A 20,033-nucleotide genomic window follows, 5' to 3' on the forward strand; every position below is an offset into this window, starting at 1 on the left:
AAACAAGTCAAATACACTCCCTTCCACTGTTAACTTGCATTGAGCTGAAATTCATTAGCTGCAGATTCAGATGCTGATTCTCTGCAGGTTTACTGATCATCATCCCAGTCTATTTATATTGTCATTTGATTTTGTTGAGAAAATAATGATTAAAGCCACTTTAAATGTGTCTTTAAAACCAAAACTGGAACATTTGCATGATACAATTACACGTGTTGTGTGTGATATTGTTTACCATTATGGTGATGATTGCTTTGCACAGCCCAGCCCCCCAACTGCATGAGTCAAGGGAGCAAAGTGATATATAGGCTCCGTGCGATCCGTCCCCAACTTCCTTTGCTGTCAGGCTTCACACTCATTTCTCAAACAGCAGGAGCTAAAGGTTTGTTTTTGAAAGAAGGGACATGGAGAAAAAAAGCTGCCCGTCTGTCTCAGAGTCTTTGACTCTCCTACACCAGCGTGTGTGTCCCACAGAGGCAGGCACTGGTGACATCACTGAGAGGCCTTTAATTTGAAGACTAGAATCAACATGATTACCAGTTTGTTCTTGGTCAACAAAGAGATTTGCTCTCAGGCCTTGATGACTTTATTCAAACCCGACATGTCTCTCGGGCTCGAAAGTACAACACTGTGCTGGGATGAGTATCAGTGTTTTTCGGGGGGGCTCTTGGCTCATCAGAAACCATGAAAATGCTGCACCAGATGGATGGAACATGACAATATTCCTCTCACTGTATTCGCCCGTGCAGCAATCATCGGTGCAGCCTCTGGGCTTGGCTACGCTAACGGTGCAGGAGCAATCTGGTGAGCAAGAAACTCGGGTATAGCCAAACAAATTTGTTCCTCTTGCCTCCTGGTCCTGGTGTCCACAGCAGGGGGGAAACAATCCAATCTTCTTGGTGTGATGGAGGTTGGGAACCTGTGGTAACTGATAGCTAACAGAGGGGAGAGGAAAGAGAAGATTAGGCCCCTTTTTTCCTCTCCTCTGTCCTGTAGGGAACAAGGTGACATGATCAACTGGGCTGAATCATGGTAGTAGGAGTCGTATAAGTCAGGGGGAGGAAAAGGCTAAACACCCTGTTTGCAAGGATTGATTGTACCAAGGCGTGAGAAAGAGCGAGCGAGAAAAGACACTGATGGATGGATGAGTTCACAGGAGAGAGGGCTTCATGAGTAGAAGCTGTGCTATCATGGGATCCTCCACCAGCACCAACAGATCAGCGACTCCTCCAGAAGGATACTGTAGACACAGAGTTGAAATGGAGCATTAACCCCTTCCTCTGGTGCTCTCATTTGTCATAAAGATACACATTTTACAGGTGTGGTTTCCCCCGTCCCATTATTTTCACTCTCCACTGTCTCGAATCAAGTTCAACAACATTTGAAATATTTCATTGGTCAATACTATAAGCAAATCCTCTCAAACCTAGTGACATTTAAACCCTTGTGAGAAACTTTCCAGGAGGATAAAGGTTATCCTGAGTTTCCTTGTCCACATTAAAAGCCAGATTCTCCGTCCACCTTATTCATGCCCTCATTGTTGCTGTTTTCAAGCCAGGCTTACAGTGTGCCGATAAATACACTACTTACACTAATGCCCCGTTACATATTGGTGATTAGTGTTTACTGCTCCAGAGGTGGCAGCTCCAGTGAAAGTCTCAACCTTCATAACTCACACTCAAGGTTGACTGAAGATATAATTGTCAATCCATCAAGTGCCAGAATGAAATCTGTGAGAGGATGATTGCTGCAGTGTGTGCCTAAAATCAATCAATCAATCTATCAATCAATAAATCAATCCATCAAATTTTATTTGTATAGCCCATATTTACAAATCACAATTCGTCTCATAGGGCTTTAACATTGGTGTGACATCCTCTGTCCTTAACCCTCAACAAGAGTGAGGAGAAACAACTAAAAACCCTTTAGCAGGGTAAAAATACATAGAAACCTCAGAGAGAGCCACATGTGAGGGATCCCTCTCCCAGGACGGACAGAAGTGCAACAGATGATAAGTGTCAAGGAGAACATTATGAAGATAAAGGTTTTAGCAGCATTGATAAGGGTAAACATTTTGAAGCGTTACTGAAGGTCATTGAATTGATGGATTATTGCAGTAATCGTCAAGTTTCTGAGGAGAAATACTATGTATCAAGCAGTCCGGCTGCAATCATAGTCTATGGTCAGCCGCCAGCAAGATCAGGATCCAACATCCAGATCGGATGCCACTATAGTCCACAGTCATTGTCCACTGCCTCTTATTAGGATCCATCATGAGCTGCCACCTCGATCGTGGTCCACCACCATTATCGATGGCAACACAATGAAGGACCCGCCATTATTATCACGATCAGGCAGGATGATACAGAATCCGCGAAACTGGATCCACTATTATAATCTCTGATATGCGATCCACAGTTCGTAGTCCATGATGTGGCCACAGCTGCGGACCTGGATCTGCGGACGATGAGGCAAAGGGACTCCTGGGAAGGGGTCAAGTCAGTAATATGTATTGATAAGATCGAAAAGGAAGATTTTAAGCCTACTCTTAAAGGTACAGATGGTGTCTGCTTCCCGAACTGAAAGTGAGATAATATTCCACAGGAGAGGAGCTTGATGGCTGAAAGCTCTGGCTCCTACTCTACTTTTAGAGACTTTAGGGATTACAAGTAGGCTTGAATTCTGGGAGCGGAGTGCTCTAGCGGGTTTATAAGGTACTGACAGCTCTTTAAGGTAAAATGCGGCCATATTATTCAGGGCCTTGAAGGTGAGGAGGAGAATTTGAACTTCTATTCTAGATTTAACCGGAAGCCAGCGATGCTAATACTGGAGAAATGTGCTCTCTTTTCTTGGTTCTTGTCAGTACACGTGCTGTGTCATTTTGGACAAGCTGCAGAGTATTTAACGACTTACTGCTGGAGCCTGATAATAATGAATTACAATAGTCCAGTCTCGATGTAACAAAGGCTTGGACTGGTTTATCTGCATAGTTTTGCGAAAGGACATGTCTGATTTTTTAGGTTGAGGTTGAAGCTGATCCTAGATGCTAAAAGAAAATTGAGGACAGGCGCCTGAAGTGCATCAGGAACAGGCTACAGCGGTTAAGGACCCAGGTGGCTGGAGTGGAGATCATGGAAGCACCTGATCTTCATGAGTCCATCAGTTGTAAAATAAAGATTCAAGATTCAAGATTTTTATTGTCAAATGCACAACAATAACATTAAGCAGTTGCTGGCAGTGAAATGCTTGAGTCTCAGGCTCTCTTCTAACAATGCTCAATATCAAAATTCCCAAAAAAGAAAATAATGTATATATATCTAAATATATATAAACAACTGAGGAGAAAATAAAACAACAAAAGTGCAGATATGTCACGGTGAGGAGTTTAAAAGACTTATGGCCTGGGGGATGAAACTGTCTCTGAGCCTGGTGGTGTGGGCCCGGATGCTGCGGTACCGTCGGCCAGATGGCAGCAGGCAAAAATGTTTATGGCTGGGGTGAAAGGGGTCTTTAATAATCCGGCTGCTCTTCTTTCTGCACCGCTGTGTGTAGAGGTCCTCTATGGATGATAGCGCTGTCCTGGTGATGCTGGGCAGACTTCACCACCCTCTGTAAAGCCTTACGGTTCAGGGCGGTGCAGCTGCCATACCAGGCGGTGATGCAGCCAGTCAGGATGCTCTCTATGGTGCATCTGTAGAAGTTGCAGAGAATCCTGGAGTCCATGTGGAGCTTCCGCAGCCTGCGTAGGAAGAAGAGCCGCTGTCTGGCCGTCTTCCTGATGGAGTCTGTGTGATGGGTCCAGGTCAGGTCATCAGTGATGTGGACCCCGAGGAACTTGAAGCTGCTGACTCCCTCCACCGTGGCCCCGTTGATGGAGAGCGGGGCGTGTTCTTCTCCTTGTCTCTTCCTGTAGTCCACGATCAGCTCCTTCATTTTGCTGACGTTGAGATGGAGGTTGTTGTCCTGGCACCAAGATGTCAGGGCTCTGACCTCCTCTCTGTAGGCCTTCTCATTGTCGCGGATGATCAGGCCTATGACAGTGGTGTCATCAGCTAACTTAACGATGGTGTTGGAGCTGTGGGTGGCCACGCAGTCATGCTTGAACAGGGAGTACAGAAGAGGACTGAGCACGCAGCCCTGGGGGGCCCCGGTGTTGAGAGTCAAGGTGGAGGATGTGGTGCTGCCGATCTGCACCGCCTGTGGTCTGCCCGTCAGGAAGTTCGGGATCCACTCACGGACGGCGATGTTGAGCCCAAGGTCTCTGAGCTTGGTGACGAGCTTCAGGGGCACGATGGTGTTGAATGCTGAACTGTAGTCGATGAACAGCATTCTCACATATGTGTCCCTCTGGTCCAGGTGGGAGAGGGCAGTGTGGAGGGTGAGGGAGATGGCATCTGCAGTCAACCTATTTGACCTGTAGGCAAACTGAAGAGGGTCCAGAGAGTCAGGGAGGGAGGAGGTGATGAATGGTTGGACCAGCCGCTCAAAGCACTTCATGATGATGGAAGTGAGTGCTACTGGGCGGTAGTCGTTCAGGCAGAGGATTTTTGTTTTTTTGGGAACAGGGACAATGATGGTCTTCTTGAAGCATGCGGGGACTACAGACTGGAGCAGTGACAGGTTGAAGATGTCTGTGAACACATCTGCCAGCTGATCTGCACACACCTTGAGAGCTCGGCTGGGGATCCCATCAGGTCCAGGTGCCTTGCGTGTCTTGATCCGGTTGAGGGATTTCCACACGTCTGCCCTGAATATGACGGGGGGCAGCGGTCCTCCTGGGCCTCTTCGATCTCCGCAGCCGGGGAGTTACTCTCAAAGCGTGCATAAAAAGTGTTCAGATCCTCTGGGAGAGATGCAGACACCACATCAGCACTGCTGGTCTTTGCTTTGTAGTCTGTGATGGTTCTCAGTCCGGCCCACATGTTCCTGGTATTGGAGTCCTTGTAATGGGACTCCACTCTGTCCCTGTAGAGTCTCTTAGCACTGCTAATAGCACTCCGGAGCACATACCTGGATTTCTTGTGGTCCTGACTATGCTGTCATCAGAATTCATCCTTAATTATAATTATCACTTCTGCTGAGGGGACTATGCTGTCATCAGAATTTTTTATTAAGTGAGCAGGATTACGCAAAACTGCTGAACTGGGCTTAAGCCTTGGCGGAGGTATAAGTCAAGAGACCACCGTTCTAGTATTCCACATGAGGAACTTGTCCATGTCAATGAGTAAAAGTTTCTGTTATATTGGCATAATTATTAATAAGCTCCAAGATGTTAACTGTAACTATTTTTATAAAACACAATAACATGAACACATGTATTGCTCCATCCTGAGTTAGCTAATGTATTGTTGAAGATTGTCCAGCCTGCAGAGGTGTGTGATGGAGCAATAGAAGTGCCTGAATTCATCATAACTACATCTGACAGCAGCATGCTTATTAAAACCCTTTGTCAATAATTAGATTTGAGAGATATGCAAATTGCCTCTGTGTTCCTGCAATTCTTTTGTAATTGCCAGCAGCTCCTCCTGACAAGTAAATCGATGACCATTTACAGAAGTAACAATTCATTCATGACCATCCAGGCATCACGCAGCACACATTCTCTAGACCTGTCTCCATTTACCCTTGATCAATGAGTTTCTATGAGAAAATGAATGTAGGTTTCTATATTGTGCATCATCTTCTCAGGGAAACCAGTTAGCATGTTGTGTGACATTTTACTTTGGGAAAACATGTAATTTATTTCATAATCTCCTTGCATATTCAATCAAAGAACGGAGGACTCAAGCTCACAGATGAAACAGAGGAAGAGAGAAAATGAGAGAGAGAACAGGGCATGGAAGAGAGAGGGGAGTGAGATAAACGCTGATTGACCGTGAGATTTGTCAGGGATGTGATGTCTTCAGTAATGCTGATTGCTTTTGACAAGGCAGACGCTGGAGTGACTTGTGACACTTCATGCTCTTCTCTTGTCACAGTCGTAGAAAATGCTATTTTTGACAGACACACTCACCGGCAATCCAAAGACACTACAAGCATGAGGAACATGCATAACATGTATCACAAAACACTGAGAGCTGTGGGCCGTGTGAAGTGCGTGAGTCTGAGAGCAAACCAGTGCAGACAGCTTCAACTCATTGAGATCACTGTTGTCTTATGAAAGAGAAGACCGTCCTCCAATCAGCGATCATGTAAACATAGCCAGACTGACAGGCATTGGTAGGCATGGGTAGGTAGGTAGGTAGGTAAGTGGGTGGGTGGGTAGGAAGGTAGGTAGGTAGGAAGGAAGGAAGGAAGGAAGGAAGGAAGGAAGGAAGGAAGGGAGATAGGTGTGTAGGTTGGTGGATAGGTATTTTTGGGAGGTGCGCAGGGAGGGAGGTGTTTAGGGAGACAGGTAGGTAGGTAAAGGTAAGGAAGGTAGGTAGAGCTTGTGTCCTTATTATTTTATATACGAAGCAGTGGAAAAAACATGTATCTTTCTATTTGAGTCAATTTTTTATATGAATCTATTTGTTTTGAACATTTTCCATAAGGTTGGGGTTCTTTAAGATGATGTTAATATCAGAATTTGTAAGAAATATACGATTTATATGTCATATCTCTTTTTTATAATGTCATGTCCCTGAAGACTGTGGGGAGTGAGTTGAAGAAATAAGAGGCAGGGGATTTGTTTTCTCATGAGCTGCAGTAAAAGTTAGGATTTCATTTAAATGCTCTGCTAATGAAGAATGGGATCTTTTGTAGTTAATACCTGATTTTCAGTCGTATACTGGTTATAGAAACTACTAAATGACTATCAAGCTCATTTACTAGATAACTGGTAGGGATAGGGGATGGAAGAATGACACCACTGTAACTGAGTGCAATTAAATTGCAAAGGAGTAATCTCTGCTTGTCAACAGCGAAGATTAATGAGACATGGGTGTAACAAAGCACACCCATGCTTGTGCTTTGTTACACCCATAACAAAGCACAAGCATTTGTTATGGGTGTAACAAATGCTTGTTACACCCATGTGCACCCAGTACACAGCTGTGCTCTGTACTTCAGAGAGAGCCCCTTGTAAAGACACTGGCAGAGTGTCAAGTGGCCTGGTGCATGACATCAAAGTGAGACTATAAAGGCTCCGTCTCAGGCGGATTTAAAGAAGTTGATCTGAAATTCAGATTACACTGACTCACTTGTTGCTGCCCAGAGTTTCAAATGCTCACCCAGGCAGAAAACACAGCTAAGTTCAGAGGTGCAGGGCAGGCTGTGAGACATGTGAGACATGTTATGTAGTTGTCATGATCTGCTCCCCCCCCACACACACACACACAGACACACGCACACACATCTCCAGCCTTCTTCTCTTTCAGATCCACAATTTTCCATTTATCGACAAGACGTCCGTTGATGTTTTCACATTTCTATTTACTCACCTGTCTTAAACCCTGTCTGCTCCGTTGTTTTTCTTTGCTACTTTAGTTTGGATTACCTGTTTTGCGTCCTTCTCTGCAACTGTCTGCTTATCTCCTGTTAAGTGATGGCAAAAGAATCAGGGTGTTGTATATTCTGCTAATCGATCCCTTTAACATAGATAGAAACTAGAATCACATGTTCAAGCATGCGACCCTCAGGATATGTATTTCTCGATTATCTCTCTCCCCTAGGGAATGATCACTGAACTGTTAATGGATGAGTCTAGAACATGGGTTGTCGTCTTTAAGCACAAGGCAGGTCTTTGTGAATTAACCATTTCATTTACATTAAATGCTTAGACACATGCAGTCATGTCCAGCTAAACCACGGGATTTGGGACGTTGTTCTGCCTCTTTATATAATGTGCGCTTGACTCCTGCAAATTCGGGCTTCATTATTGGCGTGTGAATGTCTCTGGATTTCTAGAGTCCGTCCTGATCTGTGAACTTCTTTGTAAATTAACTGATAAGGTCTTTATGGATCGGTCTGTGTTGATGCGGACGTGTGACGGTTGTGTAAAGAGCTGATCGACACACTCTCCATGAAGCAAAAATGAGTGAAGGAATGAATGAATTAGTCAACAAGTAAAACTAAACAATGGAAAATTAACACACACACACACACACACACACACACACAACATTTTTCACAGCTATCCTTATTTGGGGTGGCTTCCGCTAACCAGAAGGTCTGCTGAATCTCAGAGTCCCCATTCCATGCCGAAGTGTCCTTGGGCAAGATACTGAAGCCCAAATTGTGTGTGTTTGTAGGATGGAGAACTGCACAAAGATCACTTAGCAAATATGTGTGTGAAACTGTGAATGGCAAAACGACACTGTGAAGAGCTTTGAGAGGTTATCAAGACTAGAAGGCATCATGGAAATACAGACAATTTACCATCTAATTAGAATTTTCATTCACTTCTATCCATTGCGCACAGCCTCACTAGAAGCTCAACCCTAACCTTCTCCAGTTTTGTCACATCAGGGCTGGGCTTTGGTCCCTATTAGGTCTACTGGATCTGACAAGACAGACACACATACACACTCGCACACACACACACACAAACACACACAAAGGCATGCCATGACACATTTTTAGATCTGATTTAAAAACATGCAGGTGTTTGTGAAAGGAAGCTTCTAATGTCAAAACAAATCAAGCCTCGATATTGAAGCTTCATTGTTTCATTTGTGTTGACGCACGCCTCAGAGCTCACCAGTAACATCCCTGCTGCCAGCCAGTCAACCTCTCTGCCTGATTATCTGCTCATCTACCTGTAAGCTGTTTCATTTTCATCAAAGACTACTCACTTCAGAGTCTTCATCTGGGATCTCTCTGCCTGTGTTACTGAACTTGTCTCAGTGGTGCCGGCACATTCTGGCTTGTTACGGCCCCTAAAGGTGTGATTCTGATCAGAGCAACAGCATCAGGGGATCTCACTTTATTAATATTGAGAATAAAATGACACTCTGGTTATTAAGCAGAGGGTGTGTGAGCCCATTCATGCTCATAACTCCCAACAACACTCATCAAGAAACCCTTTGCCTCTAAATTATTAATTTGCCATCCATCCTTGCTCTTTGTTTAGTGTATAAACTGAGATCTCTTTAATCCAACTTCATGAATTATGTAGAAAAATGAACATGACATTGTATAAATAATGTGACATCTTCATAAAAATATCCTTGATTTATGACAGTTCAGGTTAGACGCTAATTTAAAAACATCAAATAAGAACAGGTACAATATTTTTCCCCATGTTTCATTCAATTGCAAATAGAAAACATCCTTCTCCCCAGTCCCTGTAAACTCAATTCACTCCAACCTCCGCCAAAATCTAATCTCCTTTTGGGAGAGATAAGCCACAACAAAGGAGGACAGCAGCAGAGGAAGTTGTATTTTTACAAGGAGACGCTCTGGTCACTTGATGTAATTGAGAGGGGATGTGCCGAGAGCTCACTCTCCCTATCACTCTCTTCCACTCCAGACCCCCCCTGCTTTACTGGGTTTCATCTTCACAGCGTTATTGAGTCCTAAAACACACCTGCTCCCATGGTGCGACGGCATCGCTCTGCCACTAAACACTAAGTGCTGCGGCTTGTCTTTAAGACCGCAGGGCTCTGTGGGAACTGTTGCTCCATTATAGCACTGTATAAAATTTTGAGAAGGCTTAATGTTTATATCTGTCAAGACGATGCAGTAATACACCTCGGCATGGGTCAGATTTACGAGTTTCTGGGCCACGCGTAGTCAGCTCGTGGTGACATTTTCACAAGCGGAGAGAAAGTTGATATTTCAGATGCGACATTAACAATAATAATGACTAGTACACAAACCTGCCTCACATATAACTCTGTTATACCTCGTCATAACTCTCTCTTAAGAGAAGACTTAAAACTTTCCTTTCTGATGAATTAGTGCCAGTTCAGGTTAGTCTTTGAGCGGCTCTGTGGTTATGCTGCTTTAAGCTGTGATTGTCGAGGGGCACATGACAAATGGTGCTTCTCTTCCCTCCTCTTCCTCTTCATCATAGTAATCTCTCATCAATGCATACTATTGACTGGACTCCTTCCCCGGAGTCCTTGTGCTTTATCGTTGCAGATCCAGGATCGCTCCTGCAACATCGTAGTCCTGGATCGTGATGGAAAATGAACACAACTAGATCGTTTAGATAATACAACACGCCTGCTCACATATACCATCATTACTGGCAATACTCCTATCATTGCATTAGTCATTGCTGCTTCCTTTATCGCTGTCTGACATTTTCTTTTGTATAAATCTTTCAAACATTGACACATCTCTACATTTATGTTCGACACTATCTTTTTTCATGATCGTGTAAATGTTGTTGATGTTCTCTGTGACATTTGACTTTTTATTGCACCTCTGTCAATTCTGGTAGAGTATGGAGGACCATACATGACATAAGTAAAAATAAATAAATAAATAAATGTATAAATAAATACAGAAATAAATAAATAAATGAATAAATAAAAATGGAAATAAATAAATAAATACAGAAATAAAAAAAAAATATGTTAATACCAAAAGAAATGTCAAAAGAAATGTCTTAAATATATTTTAACATTTATTTTTTCCCTGATACATTTCCTTTGCATTTGCAGTGTCCTTATGCTAATGAGAAAGGCGGGCCTAACCGCAGTCTCATGCAGGATTGGTCACAGGAGTGTAATGATCCAGCCCTACTACTTCTGCCTTTCAATGCTGGTGTCCAGTAGCTGTTTGCAGCGTTGAGCCAGTTCACACTTAAAATGAACTAGTTCAAGTTCAGAGGGTTAGTTAAGGTTATTTTTTATTGGGATGATTTAGGTGTCAGTAGTCCTGACTGTGAGCGTCACGTCTCGTGTTGTAATGAGCACAAGGAGCGAGCCGAGAGGAGGAGGAGGAAACAGAAACTCCAGCTCGGTACAAACCACCTGCAGCTTCTGCTGTGATCATGAAGCCGCTGATCTCTGAGCAGATGTGACCAGAGAAACTCTGTGTTTTCACTGTTTCCACTGTTCCACAGAGTCACTAACTGGCTGCTTCACGGTGAAGAGATCAAGTCTCAGTCACTGCCCGTGTCTCTGAGCGAGTGTGTGACGGAGCGCAGGGGCTGTGTGTGTGTGTGTAGTTCAGTTGACCAATCCTGCTCGAGACTGAGGTTAAGCCCGCCTTTCTCATTAGCATAAGGACACTGAAATGTGGAAATAAATAAATGTGGAAATAAATAAAAGTTGCAATAAAAGTGGAAATAAATAAATAAATGTGGAAATAAGTTTAAGACATTGATTTATTTAATTCTGCATTTATTTCCATATTTATTTATTTATTTCCACATTTATTCCAACTTTTATTTTTCGATTTCAGTGTCCTTATGCGAATGAGAAAGGCGGGCCTAACCTCAGTCTCGAGCAGGATTGGTCAACTGAGCTACACACACACACAGCCCCTGCGCTGTGCCACACACTCGCTCAGAGACACGGGCAGTGACTGAGACTTGAGCTCTTCACCGTGAAACAGCCAGTTAGTGACTCTGTGGAACAGTGGAAACAGTGGAAACACAGAGTTTCTCTGGTCACATCTGCTCAGAGATCAGCGGCTTCATGATCACAGCAGAAGCTGCAGGTGGTTTGTACCGAGCTGGAGTTTCTGTTTCCTCCTCCTCCTCTCGGCTCGCTCATTATGCTCAGTAGAACAGGAGACATGACGCTCACAGTCAGGCCAACTGACAGCTAAATCATCCCAATAAAAAATAACCTTAACTAACCCTCTGAACTTGAACTAGTTCATTTTAAGTGTGAACTGGCTCAACGCTGCAAACAGCTACTGGACACCAGCATTGAAAGGCAGAAGTAGTAGGGCTGGATCATTACACTCCTGTGACCAATCCTGCATGAGACTGCGGTTAGGCCCGCCTTTCTCATTAGCATAAGGACACTGCAAATGCAAAGGAAATGTATCAGGGAAAAAATAAATGTTAAAATATATTTAAGACATTTCTTTTGACATTTCTTTTGGTATTAACATATTTATTTATTTATTTCTGTATTTATTTATTTATTTCCATTTTTATTTATTCATTTATTTATTTATTTCTGTATTTATTTATACATTTATTTATTTATTTATTTTTACTTATGTCATGTATGGTCCTCCATAGTAGAGGGATTCCTCACATGTTGCTCTCTCTGAGGTTTCTACTTATTTCCCCCCTGTTAATGTTTTTTTTTGGGTCGTTTTTTCCTCACTCTTGCTGAGGGTTAAGGGCAGAGGATGTCACACCTTGTCAAGTCCTATGAGGCAAATTGTGATTTGTGAATATGGGCTGTATGGTTAAAATTAAATCTATTGACAGATAACCTCTCTCACAGGAATTCATATTTAATTCTGATCTGAGGTCAAAAACATAGTACACAGTAAAATTACAAGAGTAAAAATTCCGGAGTTAAAATTATTTTACTCAAAAATAGTATTTTTTGCTCTGATATGAGGTGAAAGAACGAAAAAAGAGTTGAGAGACACGCAGAGTTAGATCAGAATAACGGAGTCATAATTTTGACTCCTCCCAGAGGGCAACGCAGTTAAGTTTCGTTTTGTCCACCATTACACCTTACACCGATGGTCATTTCACCTGCAACCGGTCTGGAGAAAAGTCTGCTAGGAAAATAACAAAGTAAGTAATACATCAACTGTCTTTTTTACCGCATAAGTTTTGTTTGTTCTCATCGTAGAGGATGCATGTAATGTTTGGTTTGTGTTATTTTCAAATGTGTGGCTTAATTACCATGGCAGTCGCAAGACGTGCTGTGTTGCGTCGCAACTTTTTTAAAAGTGGAAGTTCACGGATAATTAAATCAGAGGGAGGATGAGTTAAAATCTGTAGTATCCCAAATTCAAGCTCAACGAAGCCGCGCGATTAAAACATATTATATAAATTACGCTAGGCATTGCTATATGCAGCTGCTACAGTAGATGCTGCTAAGGTATCACATTAGGTTGCCAGTCATTTGACCAATTTACGTTTTTGTTCTTAGGAAAATTGATAAGTACACTGTCTTTTGTTGGTTAATGCACACATTTGTCAACTGCGGAGAATTTTGTTTACCATAGTAGTGTATCAATGGTTCGTTAGCATGATTAGCATGATTTAGCACCACATGGCCTTAACTCTGGAAAGAGTAAACAGAGGTTGTGCGCCACACGGACGGAACATTGGTTGACTGTTGACACAGGGAGGCGCCGTGCTGGGGCTCGACTCACGGAAGAGTGATGAAAGAAAGATAACTTAAAGATTAAAGTTACCCGGTTGATATGAACTACGCTCGTAAGTAGCCCGAACTTTAAAACACCTGTTCAACCTGCATAAACGTGGACATGTAGAAATGTGCGATAGGCTTAATTAATCAGGGAATTATTGAAGAGCTATAATGAAGGCAAACACATGACGGGCGAACGTGTGTGTGTATATGTGTGTGTGTGCCATGGCCCTATTATAAGAGATGTGTAAACCATAGATAGTATATACAAACAATCGTGGTTCATATCAACTGTGTGTTTACAGGCGATAGAACGCGTATGTGTGTGTGCGCGCGCGTGGCGGGCGCACGAAGACAATGACGTCACGATTAACCGTGTACATGACACGGTTAGACATTTTTGTAAACGTGCACACCCCTGCGTTCTTCTGACAACAGTTTCTCCAATCTCTTTTACTGTTGATATGTTTTTCATATTAATTAGTTCAAGACAAGTAATCAAACAACTAAGTAACCACTATTTTTTCCTGTTCCTTTAGGATGGAGGCAACTGTTAGGGTGAAATATAAGGACAGAAAGAAGTACTTCTTCCTAACATCACCTTTTAAATTCGAAGTCTTTTTGGAAAGTGGTAAGAGAAAACATTGCATATGCAGCCTTTATTATAAAATATTGTTACCAATGCATGTTTTTGTGTGTTGCCACTACTTATGTAGGCTATAGTATGGTCAGTGTTAATATGACTTAAATGTCTTTTAAAGTTGCCAAGAAGTTTGATCTACCCACCCTGGATATTAAAGTCTATGATGAAACCAGGACCGAAATCGATGATGAGGCATTCGAATACATTCTAAAACAACAGGATATTGGGGTCTTAGAAATTGGGATCCCAACAGCAAGTGCTGATGGTAAAATAACTTTACTTTTTAACTTCTATATATAAGTCTTTTAAACATCTCCGCAATTACATACCGTGCACATTTAACCTTGTCTGAGTTGTGCAGCTCATGCTGTAAACATTTTGTGTCCCATGAAACATTATTTTGTAGATTCCTTCAGTTCTAGCACGATTGGGGATGGTGAGGCTTCCTTCAGTTCTGGTACACTTGGCGATGGTGAGCCTTCATCAGGATCTGATGACACAGCAATCGTGATCAGAAATCCCTCAGAAAAAAAACATGAAGAGGATCGCCGTCTGGGTCGAGTAAGATCAATAGATTGTTTATGTCTTTTTTGTAACTTTGTTGCAACCATATATATGCTCTTGTTAATCTGTGTACTCTGTGTGTTCTCTGTGTACTGTCAATTGTCATTACCTCTCCCAAGATGATTGAGGACATCCTCAAGAGTAGCCCTGGAGGTGATAAGATCACACATGAGTATGCTCGCACAAAAACATTGTCAGATGTCAGAAGACGTGACCTAGTGAAGATACTAGTTGCACATCTGACAAATGAGCATGGGTAAGTTTTTTTTCAGAAACTCACAAGACTGATATTAAATGAATCTTAGTTGTATTTTGGACAGGATGGTAATTTGATTTGTGTGTATAGCACAAGCCCCCCTAGGAGATTGAAGGAGGAATACGCCAAAGGAATCATCTGCCTTTTTCCTTACTTGGCTGACCCCCGGAGCAAGCTTGGCTATGTAAGTTACTCCTGCTTTTCTGGTGAAATGGTTTCAAATCAGTCACGTATTTATGGGTGAAAATGTATATTTGTATTTACATGTGTTTCCCCTTATTTTCAAAGGAACATTTTTATAATGCTGAAGATGGAAGTGGGTATTTGGCTTGGAGAATCAAAACTCTGCAGAAAGAGGTGTCCGAGGGGCGAATGAAACGGCCACGACAACTTCAAACAGGTCAGTGATTAATTTGGAACTTGACCACTCGTTTATTTGGTCTAGGTTTTCTTTTGAGTATTAAACTGGCATGTTGTCCCAAACCTTTAGGTGGGCCAACTTCACACAGGGACCCATTGAAAGAAGACATCCAGTGGGACGAACAGCAGTGTCAAGAAGCAATTGCCCTGATGAAGCATTCTACAGATGAAGTTGTAGTGAAGGAGAAAATGAGGCTAACCCTGGCCTATCGTCAGAAGTTGCTGCACGATCCTGAGAACTCAGCCGACATCCTATCTGTTTTTCCTCGTTTCTTGGACATTCCAGGTTTGGTGAGTAATACTGTTTTTAAAAAAACAAGAACTACAAAGTAACGTTTTGTGTAATTTGTTATTGTTTGTTTTGTCAGACAGAATGTAAATTTATCTTTCTTTACTTTTACATGTTTTGCTATCTGCCGAACCTGATCAGACTTCAGAAATGATCTCTGTAGCTACTTTGATCATCTACTGTGGGACTTACACTAAATGTCTTTGCCATGTCTTGTAGATTGATCAAGATTTCAGGAGTCTTTTTGGTGACGCAACCTCTGCAAAGATGTTGGAGAAGTGGACCACCAACTTTCAAGCAAAGGTTGTTACTCAGTGTCGTGGACTTACACTGACTGGAGATGTACAAGACCTCATCCAAAATGCTGAAGCCACTGAAGTAGATGATGGTAATGTTTTCTCCTTCGACTATTCTAGATGGAATGGGGATAACCATTTTATTGTGCATTAAGGCACATTTTGCCACTCACAAAGTTACTGGAGTTATATGTACATATCAACCTGTTGCCTTGAGAAACGGAAGTGGCTCCTGTCATTCACATGTAAAATCATTGGGAATACAGTAATTGAACTGCACAAAGTTGTTTTTATAGTTTCCCACTCAAAACTCATGTCATCGATCCTTTTGCAGGCTTTATTGGTTATGGGTAATCCGTCTGCAGCTCTGTCTTTAAATCTGAATCAATATGAAATGCTTAACTGTTCTGTTTTTGTTATATTTTCCCCAGGCTGGGACAGTGACATGTCATCAATGCTGTTGCTGGTTCACCTTCTGCCACCTTCAAGCCAAGGCCGAAAAAGACCAGGGAAAATCTCAGCCAGACAAGCATGCGATAGTCTTGTAAAATTCATCAAGGTGAGCTTTGTGTGGAACACAAAGGGCTGGAAAATACTTCCTCTTGTATTATGCTAATAGTGCTGGGCCATTGGGTAACGCTTAAATAACTAACAAAAGGTGGCCACACACGTTGCATAACACTGACCTTATTTGCATTTAAGTGTTTCGACGTTGTCTTCAGAGTGTTTTAAAGCGTATGCGCTAATAAGTGCTTAGTGTGCCCTCTTCTTTTTACTCTTATTGTAACTTTGTAAGAATCCAAAACCTAATAAATGACCATGCCTCCTTATTCAACCACAGATTGGGACCAGCATCCAAGGACACCTAGACAACATCCCTGGGAGTCTCCAGCCATACCTACTTGCTGTTGGTGCCAAGAAGAGCATGATCGAGTATTACTACATCGTGATCGACAAACATGCTCTACCCTGTAAGACCTCAACTGCACTGGCTTGTGTTGATGAACTTTTCAAAGCACATTTCGTCTTTGGCACAAGATACTGTCAGGAATTGACCAATGTGTACACCTTTCTGCAAACCACTGTCTATGACATAGATGTGGAAAACACCAAGGTAAATCCTAGAGTTGCAGAGTTGAGGGCCAGGATGCTGAAGTAAACTCCTATGATCTGCTTCATTTGTGCAAGATGTCATGCCAATGTCAATGCCTTGATTAAGCACTTTAAGTTGTTTCATGGTCTTTGTCCCGGAAAAACTCTCAGGTTAAAATGTGCTCAAAGGGGTTGTGCACATGTATATAATAGTTTTTCTGGATTACGAAAGCATCTCACTAGGTGTTCTTTGCGTGACAGTTCAAGTGTTAATGAAAGTTCATCTTCAGCCAGTGCCGTTTCCGTTGGAGATGTAGACCTTTTACCTCATGAAAATGTAGCTTGTGAATCTGAACTCCTTCAAAAAAATATAGTGAAAAGTTGTGCGACAATTGTTGCAGAACTGAAAGTTGCTGGGGTAGCAGAGACCACCATTAATAATGTTGTCAACTCTGTTGGTGAGGTTATTGATGACATACAAAACGAAACTCTAGTGTCAGTGAAAAACGGTTTATCTTTACAGGAACCAATGAAAAGTGTTGTGGAATCTCAAATTGATCAGTCATTCCAAAAAATTGAAAATCCATTCTTGGCATTTAACTCTGAAAGCAAGAGAATGCAGTACTTTTCTGAGCAATGGGGGAAAATTGATCCAGTCGAATATGTCCTTGGGACAAGGTTTGCTACCAGACGTAATACGACAACTGGGTCATTTTCTCAAGTTGTTGTCCGAGATAAGTTTACATATATTCCCATTCTTGAGACGTTGCGGTTCATTTGTAAGCATCCTAATATCAATGACTTTTTAAGTAGAGATTGGGAAAAGAAAGAAACGTTTCTCTACGATATACAGGATGGAGAATTCTTTAAAAGTCATCCCCTTTTCTTGAAGCAAAAGCATGCGTTTCAGATCCAGCTCTTTTTTGATGAGTTTGAGTGTTCAAACCCCCTTGGGTCCAAGCGTGGAATACACAAGTTAGGAGCCATCTATTTTACGTTGAGAAATATTTCTCCAAAATATAACTCAAATTTACTTGGCATCCATTTGGTTTCGTTATTTCACGCACAAGACATCAAAACTTATGGATTTGATAAGATCCTTGAGCCACTGGTCAAGGATATATCTCGTCTTGAAACTGAAGGAGTTCAGATTCCCCATTTTGATCATGCTGTTTACGGAACCATCATTCAAGTTACAGGAGACAACCTTGGTATCCATTCTTTATTTGGTTTTGTAGAATCGTTCAGTGCTCGTTATTGTTGTCGTTTTTGCCTACTGGAGAAGGAAGATTTTCAAACGGAGTTCAGTGAAGATAGCAGTAAGATCTCACTTCGAACCAAAGAACTTCACGCAGAACATTGTGAAGTTATCAAGAGTAACCCTCATCTTCCTTATGTTATGGGCGTGAAAAAGTCGTGCCTTTTAAATTCCTTGCAATATTTTCATACTGCGACAAATTTTTCTGTTGATATCATGCACGACATATTTGAAGGGGTTGCCCAATTTGAGATGAAGCTCCTTCTGCAACACTTGGGTAACAATTACACAACACCGGCAGAAATACACAGACGAATTCAGAGTTTCAATTATGGTCGCTTGGAACAGTGCAACAAACCTCCAGGTGTTAATTTAGTTGAGGGTTCTAATGACTTAAGCCTTAATGCGACACAAAGCTGGTGTTTGCTGCGCCACCTCCCGATCATATTCGGGGATCTTGTTTGTTCAAGTGACCAAAACTGGTATCTATTCATTTTACTGCTTCAAATAGTCAGCATAGTTTTGTCTCCAGCCATATCGAGTGGCATAACTATATATTTGAAGCATCTGATTTCTGAACACCACAGTCTATTCAAGTATTTATATCCCCACAAGAAATTACTGCCCAAACATCATTTCTTAATCCACTACCCAACGTCGATGCAGAAACTTGGCCCTTTGATACATAGCTGGTGCATGCGCTACGAAGGAAAACACAATTACTTCAAAAGACAAATAAAAAGTTTTAAAAACATTACAAAAACATTGGCCAAAAAACACCAATGTCATGTGGCATATTTGTGGCAAACATTTAATCCAAATGAATTGAAATTAGGCCCTGGCAAAATGGTCCCCTTGAATAGACTAGAATCCTACACAGAGATCGCTGTTAAGCTCAATGTTCCCGTTTGGACAAAGATCTACAATGTAAAATGGATAAAGAGTTTTGGGAATTTGTATCGGCCTGGGCTGGCTGTTTGCATAAGAGTGGAGAATGAGATGCCTGTGTTTCATGTAATCCAGAATATTGTTGTAAGAGATGAGTGTGTTCTTTTTGTAACGACTGCTATGAAAACTCTTTATTTAGAGGAACATGTCCATGCTTTCAAGGTTATGCACACCGCAGAAGCACCCATTGTTTTGGAATTTAAAGACCTTTTGCACCACAAGTCTTTTGATATTCTAATGTCATGTGGTCTTGATTCAGATTTGTTTATAATCCCTTATTTTTTCATGTAATGCTTTTTGTTTAGAATGATGTCAACTAGGGCTGCAACTAACGATTATCTTGATAATCGATTAATCTGTCGATTATTTTCTCGATTCATCGATTACTAATCGATTAGTGTTTTGGTCCGTAAAATGTCAGAAAATGTTGATACATTTTCCAAAGCCCATGTTGACGTCCTCAAATGTATTGTTATGTCCAAAAGACACAGATATTTCAGTTGACTGTCATAATAGGATTAAAGAGACCAGAAAATATTCATATTTGAGAAGCTGAAATCAGAGAATTTGGACATTTGTTATTAAAAAATTACTCGAAACAATTAATCGATTATCAAAATAGTTGGCGATTATTTTAATAACCGATTTGTCGATTAATCGTTGCAGCTCTAATGTCAACAGTGTGCATGTGCACAAATGGAATGAGAATTTTCGATTGAGAGCAAATATTTGGTGCCAAATAAAAGGACATGTGGAATAATTGATCTTTTGTCATTTTTAACGATTGTACGAGCTTAATATTGAATTGTGCAATTTCTAAAATGGACTCCTTACGGAGAAACAATTACTCAAAATTGAGGAATGTTAACTCTTTTTAAGGGAGTAAATTTCTGTGGAGCAGATTTGTAGTTCCTCTAGTAGGAGTAAAAATAGAGTGAGAGTCAATTGAAATTGTCTCTATATAGAGTGAATTATACTATTAAAGAGTAGAATTTTCACTCTAAATTGAAGAGAAATTACTCCGATTAAACAACTCTATCG

The 20,033-nt window shown here is 41.5% G+C and overlaps 1 protein-coding gene across 1 annotated transcript; it reads left to right on the top strand.

Moving 5' to 3' along the window:
- The first annotated feature begins 12,523 nt into the window (after window positions 1–12,523).
- On the top strand, window positions 12,524–19,939 carry LOC133954485 (uncharacterized). Its single transcript, XM_062388929.1, has 11 exons — window positions 12,524–12,643; window positions 13,766–13,857; window positions 13,988–14,134; window positions 14,276–14,430; window positions 14,553–14,689; window positions 14,780–14,873; window positions 14,978–15,089; window positions 15,180–15,400; window positions 15,618–15,786; window positions 16,126–16,253; window positions 16,536–19,939. The coding sequence occupies exons 2-11, from the start codon at window positions 13,767–13,769 to the stop codon at window positions 16,851–16,853; spliced, it is 1,572 nt and encodes a 523-aa protein (XP_062244913.1). The 5' UTR covers window positions 12,524–12,643; window position 13,766; the 3' UTR covers window positions 16,854–19,939.
- The last annotated feature ends 94 nt before the right edge of the window (window positions 19,940–20,033 follow it).

This window comes from Platichthys flesus, chromosome 5 (genome assembly GCF_949316205.1).
Source record: "Platichthys flesus chromosome 5, fPlaFle2.1, whole genome shotgun sequence".
Classification (NCBI taxonomy): domain Eukaryota; kingdom Metazoa; phylum Chordata; class Actinopteri; order Pleuronectiformes; family Pleuronectidae; genus Platichthys; species Platichthys flesus.